Here is an 18,165-nt window from a genome sequence, read left to right on the forward strand (position 1 = left end):
GCTTTAACATCATGTAAGTCCCATTTCTACTTTGTTCTGGAGATGAAAAAGGGCAAGAAAAATTAGTTTTTCTGTTGCTGGAATTGCCAATGAAGCTTTTAAGGTGGAATCCATGATTCCCAGCTGCGTTGCCATTAAGAAGGTCACAGACCCTGTACTGTCTTATTTTTGGAGCTAAATTAAAAGCTAAAAGGATGTAACATCTATTTCACTTTTCTTCGCATATTTACAATATGTTAATAATTACAGCTAATGTTCAGAAGCTAGGTTTTTTATTTTTAATGGTTCTACATTTGAAGCATTATGGTATTCCAGTCAACTTGTCATGGCTTTGACAAACACTTTATCACGCTATTTAAGGAATCAGTTTTAATCTTCAAAGAAAAGGGCTTAGTTAATTTAGAAGTCAAGCAGAGAGATGGCAGTCATATGAGCTTTTAGCATAATAGATATTCATAAAATATCCCCCATGAAATAGTAAGCCTTAGGGACAGATGAAGTAATACAACATTCCCTCTTTTCTTCCTCCTTCACATGTCTACTCCCACTGAGGATGGTCATTAAAAGGAAGTGCTCATAAATTCAGAGCCACCTGGCCTGCCACAGAATATATCTTTTCTTGGGAATCTAATGCAGAAAAGATGAAAATGTAGGACTGTTTTTTGATAGGTACTAGTGCCTTTAAGGGAGCTGATTCAGCTAAGTTTGGGTTAACATTCCTGAAGCCAGAGCAAGAAGTGTCTTAATCTCCATGCAATTATGAAATGCTATTACCTTTACGCTTGCAATCTGATGGCAGGATAATGCAGCCTCCTCAGGGAAGGGGGAAAGTCCAGTATCAGGGATATTTGAAGTGAGACTGAATAAAAACTGCATGAGGTCCTATATGCAGCAGTCCATTAGTACTGCACTGCGATAAGGCCTAGCTCGTGCTGGAGAAAAGGAATTTTGGCCTTAACAAAGGCTACTTCATCACCATGATTGGGGAAGCTGTTCTCAAACTCCTGTGAACTTCTGTCTGTCTGATTCTTGTAGCCATCACCACTTTTGCCGTTTTCATCCCTGCTGATAATTCCCAGCCTTTTCTTCATAGCACCCTAGAAAGCCATTGGCATTGCTTCAGTCTGCTGGGCACAAATCCATAAGCAGTCGAGAAGGGATTTATAAACTTAACACTGGGAATTGGCTGTTTCTCTTCCTACCCTCTTACTGCTCCCCCTGTCCTAAATGATAGATGCCTCATTTTTATCAGCTGTTTTTCCTGAGCATTCAGATTCCTGTGTAAGTGTGTGCAGAAATTATAATCTTGGCATACTTTTGGGCAGCTGCAAACCTGCTCTGTACCCCACCGGGCTGGGCACCCCCGCAGCCCGGCAAGCACAGATGGGTGAGATTAGGGATGCTGGAGAAGGGCTTTACAGATACACTCACAGCAACAGCCCTGTTATTCCACTCTCCTGCTTGAGCTTGGAAATTTGTCTACTAGATCATGAGCGTGTTATTTCCTTTAGGAATGAAGGCAAAACCTTGTAGACTGTATTTTTGCAAGATTGATTGTGCTGAGTGTTCATCTGTGTGTAAAACAGACACTTGCAATTCAGGCGAGCAGCCTTGTGCTGAGCCAAAGGGCTTTAAATGGAGCAAAGCAACTGAGTCCTCAATAAACTAAACTATTTGTCAGCTGTGGAGGATTAAAAAAGACCAACATGCCATTAGCACCTAAGCCTTGTGCAAGGGGAAGGAAGTAAAAATGTAAGTGCAGATTTTTTCAATGGACCGAGCATTTCCACGAAGTAGGAGGAGGTGAAAACACATTAATCAAAACACGGGAGGAAATGTCCCTCCCAATAATCCAAAATAGGGTGAGCAGTGTGACCCTGAGCATGCAGTTATCTCCTCCACTGAAAAGGCTCCTTTGGTATGTGATTGAGACACAGGTGCTTTAGTGGATAGGGAAGAAAATCTCTAGTCTCAGTCAGATCCTAGAGATTTATTTGCTCTGTATCCTGGCAAAGTCTTTCAGTGCAAACAAGAAAGATCTGCAATAAATGACCAGCATTTAAGAAGGGTTTTTTTCCTAAAATAATCCTGCAGATCGTTCTCCATAACAATTCCATTTTTGGCAATTCTGCTTGACAAATCTTTCATATGAAATGGGAGTGTTTGAAGTGAATGGGTTAATTTGCTTAACTTATAGAGGTTCCTACTACATTTAATTTTAAGCTGATTCTCTCTAATTAAAGTTCAAGTCACTCTTAAATGTTTAGCCTCCTTAAATGAAGATTCAGGAAAGAAAATGTAATAATCTTTTCCTTTTTTGCTTTACCTGAAGTATGCCTTTTTTGAGTTTTTAATTTGGAAGCACCAATTTAATCTGAGTTACCAGCATGAATAATTTCCAGGGTTTCAAGCACAATTTAGTATTTTAAATAGAAAACCTAGATCAATTAATTCTGTATTATTGTAGAGACTTTCCTTTTAACAGGTTTGCTGGGGTAGAGAAGCAGAGAAATATAGAATCCATGTTGATCAAGTGATTGCCTGTATAAATGACCAGTGAAACATGCACCCTTACCTGTTTGTCTACACTTGAAATATTGAAGAATTTTTTAAGGATGTTCTTGCTGAGTTTTTCAGTAACTTGACCTGGTTGGCCTGTATCCTCAAACTTTTACACCTAGAATGCAGGAGTATGAGATCTGTGCTTATTTTCAGGATTTCAGTAGGATGAATGGTTATGCAGCTGTCCATGAAAGTCAGACCATTTTAGGGGACTCTGCTACTGCAACAATCAGTCATCCAGTTCCCATGTGGCTAAGCTTGAAAATGTGAACTTGATGTCTGCCTAGTAAGGAAGTACTGACTGTTTTCTCATTGGTTCCATCCCCTCATTTCTTGGCTAGTACTTATTCATGTTCAGCTGATTTTCCTTTTTTTTTTTTTTTTTCTTCAGTCTAACTGACTATGACAGCAGAGAAATTAGTGAGCATTTTGTCTTCATGATTAATCAGTGAGCTTTTGGTTTTGGCACTATGTTGTAGCATTGCTTAGAGAATAAATCAATCAACCAATCAGATATTCCTGATAACTGTAGAATTATTAAGCAAAGCAAAAACCAACAAAACAAACAAAAAAAACCCCAAACAAACAACAAAACCCACATCACACACACAAAAGAGTTGAAGGATCACTTAATTCACATGAAATCAAAAAGTGCATTATTTTTTTGGCTTGGATAACTGGACATGCTAACTTTGAATCAGCATTGTCCTTTCCTTCTTCCCACTGCACATGAACCTGCTGGTGGTTATTGTACAGGACTGAGAGACTTTCTTTTTCTGAATTTCTGATGGGCAAAGTTGGGATTGCAGTTTCTATTCTGAAGAACAGTTTTAGTCTGAAACAGAGTATGTAAAGATGGAAGTTGCCTTCTCAGAGAATCACAGTCCTGGCTGTTGACCTTCCCACTTGCAAAGCTGATGCTGTTCAGGGAGACTTGTGTTGGCTTTACTTCTGCCTCTCACCATATCACCCCACAGCTAGCAAGCTGCAAGGGCAAAATCTGTTCCCATTTAGTATCTGGTCAGACAGGGTGGCTGTGGAAAGACTTTTGCCCAAATATTTTTACTTTTCTTACAGTCAGGATGGATCTCCTTTTGCTGCTGCCAGCCTCATAGCAGCTGCAGGTCCTGCAGCTGGAAGATCCTCACATCCTCTGAGCTTTTTTGGCCTGAGGTCTCTGGGAGGAAAACAAAAGGAGTTCCTCCTATCTGCCAGCTGCATTTGTTTTATGTTTTGGAACACAGGGTACAAACATTATGCCTGAGTGTTTGACCCTGCTTGTGAAATATACAGCTTTGCTTGACTTCAGTTAAATTTAAGACAAGATGCCAGAGGGCAAATTTTGTCTGAGCCCGTGCAAAATGCCCATTTTGAGGCAATTTGGTCTATTAAGTATGTTAATGCTAAAGATCTAAAATTATGCCTCTGTATGTATTTTTCTGCGAGGTCTTCAAGTCCCTGAAACGATGAATGGTCTGTAAATACACACACTCAGTTCAGGTGGCTCTGAAGGAATTGTATTTTGGTTATTACAAATACTATAAAATAAATCTTGAAATCTTATTCAAGAAAAGATGTGCATGCAGTGAGGAGAGAGGAAAGGGGATCCCTTGAGGTTCCTCCTGAAGAGATGAAAACCAAAATTCATCCTGCTCCCTCAGCTGAGCCCTGACATAAAGAGGTACAACCAGTAGTTGACATGTGTTATCATTCTAAGTTTTGTTTCAAGTAAAATCCATCCTCAGTTATAGCATCAGCATAATTTCCATTCTATAATTTGTAGTGGTGACTGAAAAAAAAGAAGACACCTGAAATAAAGCATGCCAGCAGTCAGCTGAATCATTTCCCTTATCTTCACTTCCATAAATTTATATCTGAAGCCATGTTTGTTTTTTAAACTGCTCTGTCTGCCTGATACCATAGAAGCACAAAATATTATGTGTCTTGGTATAGCTCTCTATCCATACCTAACAAATGACTGCTCTGAAAACTCCTCTGGAAATGCCATTCTCAGGATACTTTGTGTTCTCAAGGTCAGCCTGTTTCCTAACCCTTGTGTCCTTTTCCTTTTTTTCAGGGTTTTGAGGACCCCAAGGACAAGTAAGCAAATTTACTTCTGTCATACACTGTTATGTTTGCAGTTTTGGGATTTTTTTCTCATATGAAAAAAAGACAAAAATTAATGCCTGGCAGCCAAGAATAATGCCTGGACTCCCTGGGGGTTTCTTCTGGAGGGACAGTCAGTTTAGGGCAGGGGATTGACTGATGTGTGGTCAGAACTGCTGCTGCCTTCAAAACATTTCTTCATTTATGTGGTGCTAACTTATTTTTGTAATTAAAATGCTTTCTCTGCTCTTCCCCTTGCCCCCAATATTCTTTGCTATTTGCTGCTTATAGCCCAAGAACAAAATCTTGCTGTGAATTATATCTCAGTGTTGAACATCTCCGATAAGAAAAAATTATGTATTGAATTATATATATGGTTTCTGAGTTTATTTGTATATATTTTCTATTACTCTTTATTACATATTCCTTATTTGCATATATACAAAGGAACTTAGAAATGATAGCTTGTTTGAAACTTATCTTGAACTTTCATGCTTTAAAATACAATGACATTAAAGCAGCATTTTCATTTTTTTCATATAGAACTTTAAAAAAATATTGGTCAAAATAACAATTTAACAAGAGTGGTATTTTGAAAAAAATACTTTTGGAGGAAGAAATCTAACCATGTTCACGTCTTAACTATTACAACTGGAAGTATAAAAAGCATATCCTGTATTGATGGTGTTTGGAATAATTTCACATTCATTCCTACTGAATGGCATTGATTGTAAGTTTACTCAGAGCAAGATGCATGACAGTAGAGCAGACTTATGCCTAAAATATGTTGCTGCTGCTCCTTATTTTTCTCAGGCTGCAGGTCAGGACTAAGCAGACCTCTGTGAGCTGGGACAGCTAGATGCTTTTGTGGGCCCTAAGCACCTGGCTTTGAGAAAATTCACATTATGGTAGTTGAGCACTGAGAGTAACTCCTGTAAAGGGAAATGATAAGTTTGAATGTGGCAATATCGATTCATCCCCTTGCCCTTCATTGTGAGCTTGATTTTCATAATATTTAGTTCTGTGCACCCTGGGATGTTTTGCTGGTGCTACAAGGTGTCTAGGGAAGTCACCAGGGTTTCTTGTTGCATCCGTAGCTGTGAGAACTCAGCTGATGTTAGATGTACTTTGGGCAGCAAAGAGCTAACAGGTTACAACGAAATAATTTTTAGGAATACAGAAATTTTAAGTATCCTTCATGAAATAGCATCTCTTCTCATGGTTTGTGCAAGAAAATGTAAATTCAGTGGTCACACTGTTGGTCCACAACAGTCACCCAGCTGAAGAGAAACCTCATCTCCTCTGTTGCTCCAAGGACCATAGTGTCTCTCCTCTGTCCTATAGTTGTTAAGTTAGTTGAGCTGTTAGAGCCAGTAGCTAAGAGCTGTGTATTTACAGTGCTAATTCTGTGTGACACCATTTTATCCTACCAATCACAGGAGTTTTGCATTTCTGTTCAGCACCAAAAGAAGCAGTTACTTGCCTCAGATTCTCCTGATCCAGGAATCTGTTTAACTCAAGAATGAAGATTTGGCAAAAAAAAAATTAAAAATCTCTAGCAGAACACATTCATGGTGATAATAATTAGAATCAGATACCTAGATCATGTCAAGGCACTCAACCCAGTGCCTTCCTGTGCAGAAACATGGAGCATGGATGCTTCTGTCTTCCAGCAGAGGAAGATGTAGGCAGCACACTTCTCTGAGAACAAGACCTGACACTTAGTTGCCTAAAAGAAGATTTAGTTATTGAATCCAGACAAGAAGCATTTAAAATTATGGCATACATGTAGCTTTGGCAGTGGTCACAATCTTCATTTGGAGAAAAAAATTAATTCAGCGGAACAATTTTGTATTACACTGCAGCCAGCATCTCTGGGTTAATTGCTAGCTTTCACACTTCTAGCAGAGTGCAAAAGTTGCTCCAAGCTCCATTCGTGCTGTTCCTGTCCCTTGCAACAATTTTCTGCCGGCTGCAATTGGAGAAATGTCAGCAGTGCTTTTAAGAGGTGTTTCTTGAACTTTTGTGGCAGCCTGAAATCTTTGATTCTCCCCCCCACGCTATCAGTATATCAGTAAGTATTCCCACATATGAATTTCATTAGTCTATGCCAGTACTCAGCTCTGACTTACAGGCACTGCCTTCAGGGCCATCCTTAGCACAGGGAAAAATTGTGTTTCAATTTAAAATTATATTCATGCAAATGTCCCCAGACTTGCTGTACAGTAATTTAGTTTGGGTACAGCTGGCTGAGAAAGTCACCCAAGCAGCTAGTTATGTACAAGGTGACTAAGCTTCCCTGCAGTCTACATGAAGGTGGCTGCCTCACTCTGAGTATCCCAGCAAGGCAATTTAAAACCTGCCAGGGGTATTTCTACACAATCTGCAACCACAGAAGTTATCGCAGCATTAGAGATACCCTCAGCAGCACAAATAATGACTTATTACAAAACCAGAGGCAGCCAAGGCCCAAGCCTGAGCAGGAAGCTTCTTTTCTTCATATCTTCCTGAGCGCTGCTTTTAGACTGGAACTTGAAATTTGACTGAGGTTTGCCAAGATGCTTAGCTGACTCTTTTGCTTCAGTTCAAGGGGAAAAAGTATTGTACCTCTTCCTTCATGTGAAATGACTAAAAGTGTAAATAAGTCACAGGATCTTGTTAGACATTCTGTAAATACAAACTCTAACAACTTCGTTGCTCATTTTTATGAGTACAGAAGACACTGTGAGGACTGAATGAAAATAAGCAGCATCGTTTTGAGTGCTTAAACAGATGTGCTTCCTCTAAGGAAGCATCTAGAAGTAAATTGAACGTCTAGTCCTTCTGGGGAATTTCAAAGTGGAATATATGAAGTTCAAGATATTCAATAACTCTGGAGCCCCCACCCCAAAATAAATAAATAAACGAATAAGTGAATTTCTCCAACCCCACTGAAACATTAAGGTTGGCTTAAATAGTAAAATAGAGATAAGACCTTGAGACAAACTAGGTCTGCAATTGTCATATGGTCACTAAATAGATGCCAGTGGTGTGTCATCGTGACCTAGCTAATATGTAGACACATTCAACTCGCTGGCTTGGGTTGGAATGGAAGTGAGTAGATGGACCAGATTTATATTTCTCTTGGCAAGAGGTACGTGGTAGAGTTGAGGTACAGAGCGCTTCTTAAAATCTGGTCCAGTCTTCCAGGAAGTTTCTGGAGAGCTTTGTTTTTGAAAGTGACCTTTAACTTCCAAAACGGAGCCACATTCTGGTTTGTAAGCTGCTTTGAGCAGCCTCTGCGCTACAGCACAGTTGTACCTGGAGTGCCCGCTGGCTGCAACAAGGCATGTGTGCCTTGTGCCCTGTGATGGAGCACAGATAATACCCAGAAAATAAAGCAGTGGAGCTTATCATCGTGCTTCTCAGACCATGGGTTTTTTTCCTCCAGAGGGCCTGAGGTGAAGGTCACAGGACATGAGCCGTAAGTTGCTGTGCCACCCATGAGGTTTGCACATAGAAGTAGTTATCCACTGGAATATGCCCTAGTGCAAGTGAGGGGCTTATTCCAGTGGATAGCTACTGGCATATCCTGTGGATAACCTTGGCAAACATGCAAGCAGAGCATAAAAACAACACTTCAGGATCAGCTTTTAATTTCTGACAATAGCTAGTTTTAAGGCAGGCCATTAAAGTAACAGCATCAAGTCATTAAAATCCTATTAGATTTTTTTAAATAACTAGAGAGTTTGGGGAGATGCTTCAGGTTTCCTGATACTCAGTGCAAAATGCCTCAGGGGGATTAAGTTGTTTGTGTTTTCTTCAACAGTTTTTGAAAATCAGCCTCATTTTTCTGAAGTTGTAGCTGAGCATCAATAACATGCAGATACTAATGAACAGAATACAGAACATTTTGTCCGGTTTATTCTTCATACTCAGAAATAACTGCATGAAGGGGAGGGGTGTCAGGCCACATTTTTTTTTTCCCACATTTGTTCTTCAAACAGGTTTTTTTCTCAAAAATGGAGATTCATTCAAGTTTGGAATTTTTTTCAGAAATATGTATAGAAATTAGTATTTTGAATCAAGAAATTTGACTGGTTACATAAATAAGTTTACTGACTGGATGTTAAAGAGACTACAAGGCAAGAAAACAGATGGATATAGTATAGATAAAGGGCAAGTAAATCAGATTCTTTCCCTGGAGGAGCAATGAGTTCCAGAGCAAATATAATTTTCCTCTCAGCTCATAAACTGTTTTCCAACTTCAAGCTGTCATAAGCAAAATACCAGTAACCTTCAGCTTGCTATGCAGTGAATAATAGCATACAGTGAAGAGGGAGAAATCATCATGTCCTCTTATGTTCCCTTTTTTAACATCCTCAGGAATACACAGGAAAGTATGAACCCAGAAGATGAAGTGGATGAGTTTCTGGGCCGTGCCATCGATGCCAGAAGTATTGATCGGTTACGCTCTGAGCATGTGCGCAAGTTCCTCCTAACATTCAGGGAGCCTGACTTGGAGAAAAAGGTAAAGTGGTCTAAAAATCATTGCAACATGTTAATCAAGCTTGTTGGGAGTTTTTAATAGTCCTGCCTAAGGTCAAGCTTTTGTATCTATAGGTAAAGCTAGGTTTAAGATGTTGGAGATGGGGATATGATCCGTCGTCTGGTCATTTTTGGGAACCCCTTTGAAGCAACAGGTAGAGTTCTCTGTCTCACAAATGTGAGAAGGAGGAGTAACAGACATAGGGCTCTCAAATATCTGATTTTTTCCTGATTTTGTTTCAGATATGATTGTTGTGAGTCAAAGATCTTTTCAATTTCTCTGTCTGTCTAACAGAGACAACATCAGCTTTAGATGGCTGTAAAGTTAAATTCAGTTAAGTCCAAGGTACCCAGATTGATACTATATAAACTGTTGTTTATAACTGCCCAAAGAGAGTGTAAGTCATCTCTTTGTTTAATCCAAGTAAATATCCTTGGGATACTTGGATGGTCATCAGGTTAAACTCATTATTTGATAGAGAAAGCTTCAGCAATTAAGTTTGCAGTAACTATTTTAGCATTTTCTTTAGAAACACTCTTTCAATAACAGGAATTACAACATAATGCAAAAGCTGACCTTTGCAGGATTTACAGCTATTTAGTGATCAGTGTGGGACTGGATAAAAGCTCAAGCATGTAATTTCCCCCCACTCCTTCCCTTCAATTTTAAAGCTGAAAACTGCTAGGGAAATCAGTGGCTCATCGGTTCTGAGCATCTTTTATTTATGGATCATACATGGAGACTGTCTGCAATGACAACCATGCTAAGAGCTAAATAAACCATCTTTGGGAATCAGATGCAGCTCCCATGTGACCAATATGTTGACAAGTAGCTGGAAGGAGTGACTGTGTGAAAACCACAGTGTCCTCACAGTATCATTAGAACAAGTCAGGCATCTGCACAAAATACAGGATTTTCTCATTAGCAACATTCATCCCTGTTGGAGGAAACTTCCCAAGAAAGAAGTTTATGTCTGATGATGGTGACCTAGAATCCTGGTCCCACTTAATACGTTCCTGCTTCTCTCATGCAAGGGGCAGATGGTGAATCCTCTCTCCACCCAGCTGTGTGGGTTTGTTCCCTGGCTTTTGGGTCTGTTCAAGTCAACAACTTGCCCAGGGAAAAGATGAATTTGTAGTGTTAGTAGTTTCCTACCAGCACTGCTTTCCAAAGACCTAAAGGGAAGCCAAGTGAGAAGTTTTTGTGAACAGAAGAAAGCCAGTGCTATTTCCCACTAACATAATCCTGTTTGTGTTTATGCAGTATTCCAAGCAGGTGGATGACAGGTTTGGAGCCTACGTGGCTTGTGCCTCCCTAGTCTTCCTCTTCATCTGCTTTGTTCAAATCATAATTGTGCCACAGTGAGTATCTTTTCATCCCTTTGGTCCCATCTGCTCCCTCCTCTATTCTGGCCTACTTTTCTTTGTTTTTTAAACTTGAGAATTCAAAGCACCAAGAGAAAGAGAAAAATCCCTAAATAATTCATGCCTAAGTGATGTGTGGTGCTTATTGTTCTACTCATTTCTAGTGCAGTTTAAAAGCTCCTCACTGGCACGTGAGGATTTCTGTTTTCCAGTGTGATTTGTCTTACCTTTCACCTCCATCTTATTTTTAAGCCTGTGGGAAGCAAATATCACTAAGTAGGAAGGATTGCCTACTGAGGCATAGCACCTATTCACAACATGAGGTTGAGCTGTCCTCTTACCTGAATGCAGTGGAACAGGGAAGTTAAAAACCCATCACAGCCTTGTTGCTCAGAGCACTGAGGTCTCAGGGTCTGCCTCACAGATGAGGCATAACCTCTCATACATTTATTCTCCTGGACTCAGAGTAGCAGTGCAAGAAGAAAGGTACAGAAGGAGTTGAGCTACACATGCCTGTGCCTTGGGCAGCTCACTCCTGGCTTAGAGGTTGCAGTAATTTCTTTCACCAGGCAAGAGTGGCATAAGCTCCTCAGTGCTCTTGGACCAGTGCAGTGCATGGCTTTGTCTGAAAGGCACAGTGTAACCCGCTGGATCTTTTCCAGCAGAGAGCTCTGCAGACACAAAAAATCTCTTAAAATTAAAGCATGTTTGTATTTCCTGTGCTCTGGTTTAGCAACAATAATATACCATTTCACTGAGCACTGCTGTGTTGGAAATAAATTTGGAGTTAGTAATTTTTAATCTGAAGAACAAGATCACAGAAGCTCTGAAAACTCTCCAAATTCATCTTCATTACAAGAAGACAAAAAATTGTTTAAAGAGAGCTCCAATGCTGTTATATGCCATTATAACTGCTTTCCACTTCTGTTCACACCACAGATCTTATCACAGTAGAGATTGGTTTGTACTGTTCATATCAGATATTTGGAAGGTCACAGATACGACGCATGCTTGAGGTCATTCCCTTTCCCAGGCAAGAGGACATTCACTTCTGCTCACAGAAAAATTGAGTCAGCAAAATAGCATCAGTACAAATGCACTGTGTAAACAGACAGATCCACTTTGGGAAACAGGGATTGAAGCTGGAAGAGGCTCAAAATTGAAACTAAATCAATCCCAGAAATTAACGCATTGTTAATTATGGCCAAAAGTGTTCTTTAACAGTAACTGATTCAGAGAAGGCTTACACTTTGGATATCTGGATATTACTGCTGTAACTTCACACCTGCAGAGCCCCCCTGCCAGCCTGTGTTGCTGATCAAACTCCCTAAGCAGCCACTAAGCTATCTTCATATCTTCATAAAACCCAGTTTAGCATTTAAATGACAACTTGACAATTTCTGATCTGTGGCAACCATATGGCTGACTCGTCTGCGTTGCATGGGAGCCAATCCCTTGTGGCAGCGTGGTGTAAATGTCATGCTGCTCAGTCTCCTTCCACGCCGCCCAGAAAGGTGGTGGTTGGTGTGTTTTGGTAAGTTCTGAAGTGTCCTTAGGCAGCCTGGCCTGTCTGAAAGATGCGTTAGTTCAAGAGTAAATAAAATTCCATGTTTTAACTGCAGATTTCCTAGTTTTGGTCTTTTATTGAAGGTAAGAGTTAAGCAGCAATGGAAACAACAGGTGTGTATGTGTCACTATCAGAGTTTTGTGAAAAAGACAACATGGAATTTGAATCTGCAACTAGGGACTAACTGACATGATAATTTATGATGAGAAAGAGGAATAGCTTTAATGAATTTCACAAAGGCTCAAACAGTGAACTAGCAATTAGTACAATTATCTTAGTAGTCCTAAGAGAGCACAAAGACCAGCTGGCTTTGGTGGAGTTGGCCTCAATGTAACGTCACAATACTGCCTTTAAATTATGAACAAAGCTAACTCCTGGGAGGGGTCCTGTCCTGTCACACTGAGACTAATCACTGGGAAATTGTTGAATATCTTCACGATCAAAACGCATGAAAATGCACAGTACAAAGCTGGCCCCGGGGTCCTGTTTGTACTTCCGAGTTGGGAGAAACAGAAACCTTTCTGGCTGGCCAAGCTAAGACTGTTTTCCCTGACTACCCTCACACCATGGTTGCTCCCGTCACATGCACGAGACAGAGCACAGAGGATGGTGCAGAACACACATTCCCTGTGCACAGCAAGGACAGGTAGTCCTTTCAGCCAAGACTATTCCCACTTGGCTGCCCCGCAGTGCTCAACACACTTTCCTGCCCAGGGGTCTCCTGCCCACAGCCAGCCAGGGCTGACCTGCCGTAGCAAATGGTTCTGTCAGCTGTTACCCCCACAGGAAAGTGATTGATAAAAAAGATGCAGTATTCTCTGCTTTGCAGCCTGCTTGAGTAATTTGAAGTAGGACAGAGTATGTGTTGGTATGCAAGGCACCTCGTGTCTCCTACTGCTATCCTAGTTGGAAAGCCTGTGCAGTGTGTCATAGCTTGTGCAAATGTCACATTCTGAAGAGCAGAGCTGTAGCTGTTCTATATGGTGTGCATTTGTTAAAAATAAATGAATAAATAAATTAAAAATCTCTTTGTTTTCAGCTCTACATTTATGCTGGGTTTTTACCTGACCTGTTTCCTGATCCTGACCACAGTGGTGTTTGTTTCAGTCATTTACTCCTGTGTAAAGGTGAGTACTGTGGTTTCTTTGTATAGTACTTTGCCTAAGACAACTGAATCAGCAATCTGTTTCTTCAGCTAACAGAGCATGTTTTGTTACCCGTCCTTTCCACACTATATGATAAGGGTTACAGAAAAAGTCTTTGATAAGATAGGATGAACTGCCAGCAGATGTTAAGGTTTGGCATTACTTTAGCTCAGCGAGAAGAAATCACTCTGCGGATCTGCATGTCTATTAAGTTCCCTGCAGGCACTCTCACATTTATATAAGAACATATTTTCTAATGTGGAATGAAACACTGACCATTCATTTCTGCCCTGTAAACTTCCTGTGGAGTCGCCTGTGCACTAGCCCCTGCTGCATATGCATGTTTGGGTAGGCAGATAATCAGAAGAGAATATCATCAAGGAAAAATGTCCTGTGGGGAAGTAAAAGCCATAAGCATATAGAAATTTATCAGCCTTTCTCAGATGAGCGTACAGAGCTTTCAATATTTGGTGGATTATTTCTTGTAACTGGTTTTGATCAGCATCGAAATACATTGTGTGAAGTCTGAAAACATTAATTCTTCTTGGCAGTTGGTGGTAAATTGTCAGCCAGTGCTTCGGGAAGAGCAATGTGCTCATCTTTTTCACTCTAAGATATTCCTATTAAAATGCTGATGGTAGTTGTTTGTATTTGCAGTTTTGGGGATCCTTCCAGTCTAGCAGGTTCCTTAGCCCAATCTCAGCTTTGTTGCTCAGAGCCTGGAATAAAAAAGCTCAGTGGCATTATGTTTCCTGCAGAAGAAACAGTGGGGTAATGGATTATGTCAGGCAGATTATTTGTCTCACTTCAATTTCTTCTCTGTGCCATTTTCAACTGTTGAATGTGGATGCTCTTGACAGACTGGCACCTTTCATGTCTTTTTGATGTTGAAAGTTAGATTTGGAAAATTAAGCTTTGCCCTCTCATTTGATAAGCGCAGCAAATTGTTCCCAGTGAAAGAAGCTTCAAGTTATATTTGAACTTAACAAACTAACTCGTGGGGCTTCCCTTGGGCTTCTGACAATTTTAAAGGAAGCCTAGTTGGTAGGCACAGCATCCCATTGGTCCTGCTTGTTTACCAGCAATGAGAATCACAAGTCAGGAATAACAGTGCTAACAGGAAGGCTTGGGTCCCTTGAGCTGGGAAATAGTACCCAAAGATGCCTGGTTATACCTGGTGTGTCCATTGCACAGAGGATGCTACTGAGTGTCATTGGTTTGTAAACTAATGTCAGCAGTTACATGATTAGCAGTTAAATAACAACCAATGTAGAAAGCTTGTGGTCACAGCCACAAAGGACTTGAAGTGAAGCAACATCCCAGTGCACTCTCAGCTGTGCAGAGCTACACCAATAGACCTGTGCAGATATGGGGGCACAAGCTGTGGCAGGCCCAGACCTCTGCAGCATTCAAGCTGGCTGACTTGCAACCAGAAGGATTTCAAGGCACATGATTGTTTGTCACCCAGTGGCTTTAATCGGCTTTGGTTACTTCCACATACTGACAGCAGGACTCAGTTCTTCTGTCATCGTTCATAGAATGTCTTGGGTTGGAAGGAGCCTCTATTCCAACTCCACAACAATAAGCAGGGACATCTCCAACTAGAGCAGATTGCTCAGAGCCCCGTCAAGCCTGACTTTGAATGTCTCTAGGGATGGGGCCTCCACCACCGCTCTAGGCAGCCTGTTCCAGTGATCCATCATCCTCATGTTAAAGTACTTTTTCCTCATGTCCAACCTTAATCTACCCTTCTCTAGCTTAAAATCATTACCCCTTGTCCTGTTGTTACATGCCCTAGTGAACAGGTCTTCCCCAGCTTTTTTATGATGATGAGGTGGCTTGTTTAGGGCACAGGTAGTTCTAGCTTGTCAGCTACCTGTCTGATTGCAGCAGCCCTAGTAGCTGCAGCCTGCTTCTCTCATTGAATGTTTTGGTTTCAAGACAGACTTCTTTAAGCAATGGATTTACCCACACCTTGGTTAAGGGTGTTACTTTATTTCTGTACTCCCCATTGCTCCAGGAAGCATTTTCACACATAAGCATAAGGAAGGCACTTTTACAGGTCCTTTAGATGAAGTTTTTGTTTGTTTTCTTTCACACTCAGATGTGGGAAAGGAGAGCATGTGTTTTACATACCAGTGGTTCATTCCACATGAAGTTGGAAAGCAGGTGTCCACCCCAGGATATCAGCATAAGCATAACTTTTGCCCATTTGCTGTGCTGTTACATGATAAGTGGCTCTTTTTTCTTCCTCTTCCCAGCTTTCATGCGAGATTTTCCTTCCCCCTTTTGGCCTCTCCATCTCTGGCTTTGACAGTGGCCAGCAGGCTTTTTCTGGACAGCTTGATTATGTTTTATTTTCTTTTGCTGTCATTATTATCTTCCACTATAAAATTCTCCATGGACTCGAAGTTGATCCTGGAGCTGCCAACACAACCAGCTTGGCTTTCCAAGTTTCTTCAGCTGCAATAAACAAGAGAGCCCCAGTTCTTCACTTTGATGCTCCATGAAGACTTGGCGAGATGGTGTTCCTTCCCAATAGAAGCTAAGGTCATGGGAACCAGGGTCCTTTCACAAATACTCCACTGACAGACATCTGTTTTGCTACTAACTTATTAAGTTTGTGTTTCTTAAAATCCTTAACTTCTGGTATCTACACTGCTTTGTGGAATTCGACTTATTGCGTGTTCCTGGGAGCACATATGAGAGAAATTTCAAGTTATCCTTTAGGAAAAAACAAGTTTTCCTGTAGCTTTACACAGGTGCAGCTTGGCTACCTGTTTCTTTGCCTCCCAAAGCAGGTCTAGATGCTCCTAAAGTGTTCGGTTTTTTTCTCAAGGAGGGGAAAAAATAACTCTGAAAGCTGTACTTTTTTATAGACTAATAAATCACTGTGAAACAAGTTACAGAAATGGACTTGCAACATCAAGTTGCCTGGAGATGTTGTCTTTTACTCCAGAAGCATCTTAATGTACTTCAAAATGACTCAAAGATGTTTATTACAAATTGAAAAATCAGAACTTAAAGACCTCATTGGTTTTTTCATCTCACAATGCAACAGCAATTATCTGAGCAGTTTTGCCTGTCCACAGTATATGCTAAGAAGACAAAAAGGAGAAATATTACTCGTCTGTCTGTGATCAGCTCTTATTGCAAAGTACATTTTTTATTTAGTGTATTTTTGTCATACAAATGACTGGAAATTGTGGATGGTTTTCAGTGTAACATGGTACTTACTGGATCGCTTTTTAAATTTGGACTCTCACCTGTGCATCGGTGCCTTGCCTTCCCCTTCTGATTCAATGGTACCTGCATGCTTTCAGGGGCTCTCTCTTCTGGGAGATAATGTCTTCCAGCAGCATTTATGGAATTTCAGTTCAGAATTAACTGGAATCTACTGGACAATCCCATTTCCTTTTTCCCACTGTGGTTGTTTGTCTTTACATTTTAAGAGGGTTAATATGAGTGTTGTCAAGCTTATGTGGCAACCCAAAGATGAATTTCAGCTGCTCAAATGGATCATGTCCTTTCTTTCAGACCCTGTTCTCCATAATGCAGGTGTGGGCTTAGAGCTGCCAGTTCATCAGACCTTTCCTTGTTCTATTGTTCTCTCAAGCAAGACTTGAGTCTTATTAAGAGTAAATGGTGTTGGAAAGTACAAACTAACGGGCTAACCAGCAGCAGTGAATGGATTTTCACTTTACTATAATGCCTGATATTCTGTTTCTTTTCCTAGGACAGAAAGCTTTTTGTTTTTCCTTTTCCCTTTTCCTTCCTTTTCTTCCCTTTCCCTTTTCTTTTCCTTTTCTTATCTTCAACAATAAGAAAGGAAATAATCTTTTTTTGTTTGTTTTTGTTATACTGCTGACTTGTGGATGCTCTTATGGAGAGAACATTGCTATAGTGGAACTGGATGGTCAGAGCTGAGACAGGTCCCCCATTTCTGTTGTGGAAGTCTTCCAAGCCAGAAGTATTCCTGGTCTCCCCGACTGCCCCTGGGAAATGGGGAGAGCATAATTTATGTTGTAGAGCTTCCATGAATGTTGTTTGCAAGGCAGAGGTCCCTCAGGTGGCAGGATGGCTGTGCTGCATGCTATTGCAACCCTGACCTCCTATGGTTTTTGGCTTTTGTTTCCTCTTCAGGACTTTTTCCAGCTGTACTTGTTTACTGACCTAAAAATTTCCCTAGTTTGCAAAGTAATGAGAACCAAGATTAATACAAAGAAAACATGTTTTTGTTAGAATCTAAGTGTCTTTCACTGATAGCTTTGCTTGATATCTCAGGCTTGCTTCAAAGTCAGGCTTTTTTTGGGATTGTTGGCAGCAGGGGCTTGAGCCAAGATCCACAACAAAACACTGCTGAGTTTTATTTAGGTGCCTGATTTCCCAGAGATTACAGAAGGAGGTTAAGTCTTTGCATACCTTTGTGGAGCTTGGCCTTGAGGCCTAAACAAGGGCTGGTAGGAAGACCTGTCCTGCTCTGATCTAATGAGAAAACTGTTTAAATGCAGCAGAAATCCTCCCTCTCCCTCCATATCCCATAAAACTTGGAGCAGAGGAAAGCCCCATAGCATTTCCCACAGGGATCTGCTAGCTGATGTCTCCATGGAAGCAGCTGGACATGGTGGGGTAAGGAGGTATTTTGGTTCGTGGCTTAACAGAGCCAAGGACTTCTACATCAACAAGGTTTATTTCTGAGAAAAAGGTGTTTTGCTGTGTTTTAGAGGGACTGCATAAGCCTGAAGGTTTGCCTAAGTTTCCGGTGAATTTCAAGCAATTCTCAGACAGTGTAAATAAGTCATAACCTTCATTTCCCCTTTCCTTCCATCCCCCACGGAGCCTTTCCATCTCCTCTTGCACGGAGTTAGCTGGGTGTTTCTGCAAGCATGGGTG

General features: G+C 40.8%; 1 protein-coding gene across 5 annotated transcripts in view; it reads left to right on the top strand.

Annotated features, from left to right (window-relative positions):
• ADCY5 (adenylate cyclase 5) overlaps window positions 1-18,165 on the top strand; it is a 212,266-nt gene that overhangs the window by 177,024 nt on the left and 17,077 nt on the right. For all 5 annotated transcript variants that reach the window (XM_051623577.1, XM_051623581.1, XM_051623578.1 and 2 more), the window contains 4 exons: window positions 4,640-4,662; window positions 9,034-9,178; window positions 10,460-10,557; window positions 13,167-13,254. In XM_051623577.1, the coding sequence (XP_051479537.1) occupies window positions 4,640-4,662; window positions 9,034-9,178; window positions 10,460-10,557; window positions 13,167-13,254 (354 nt within the window). The remainder of the gene's footprint in view (window positions 1-4,639; window positions 4,663-9,033; window positions 9,179-10,459; window positions 10,558-13,166; window positions 13,255-18,165) is intronic.

Source organism: Apus apus, chromosome 6, assembly GCF_020740795.1.
Source record: "Apus apus isolate bApuApu2 chromosome 6, bApuApu2.pri.cur, whole genome shotgun sequence".
NCBI classification, from domain to species: Eukaryota; Metazoa; Chordata; class Aves; order Apodiformes; family Apodidae; genus Apus; species Apus apus.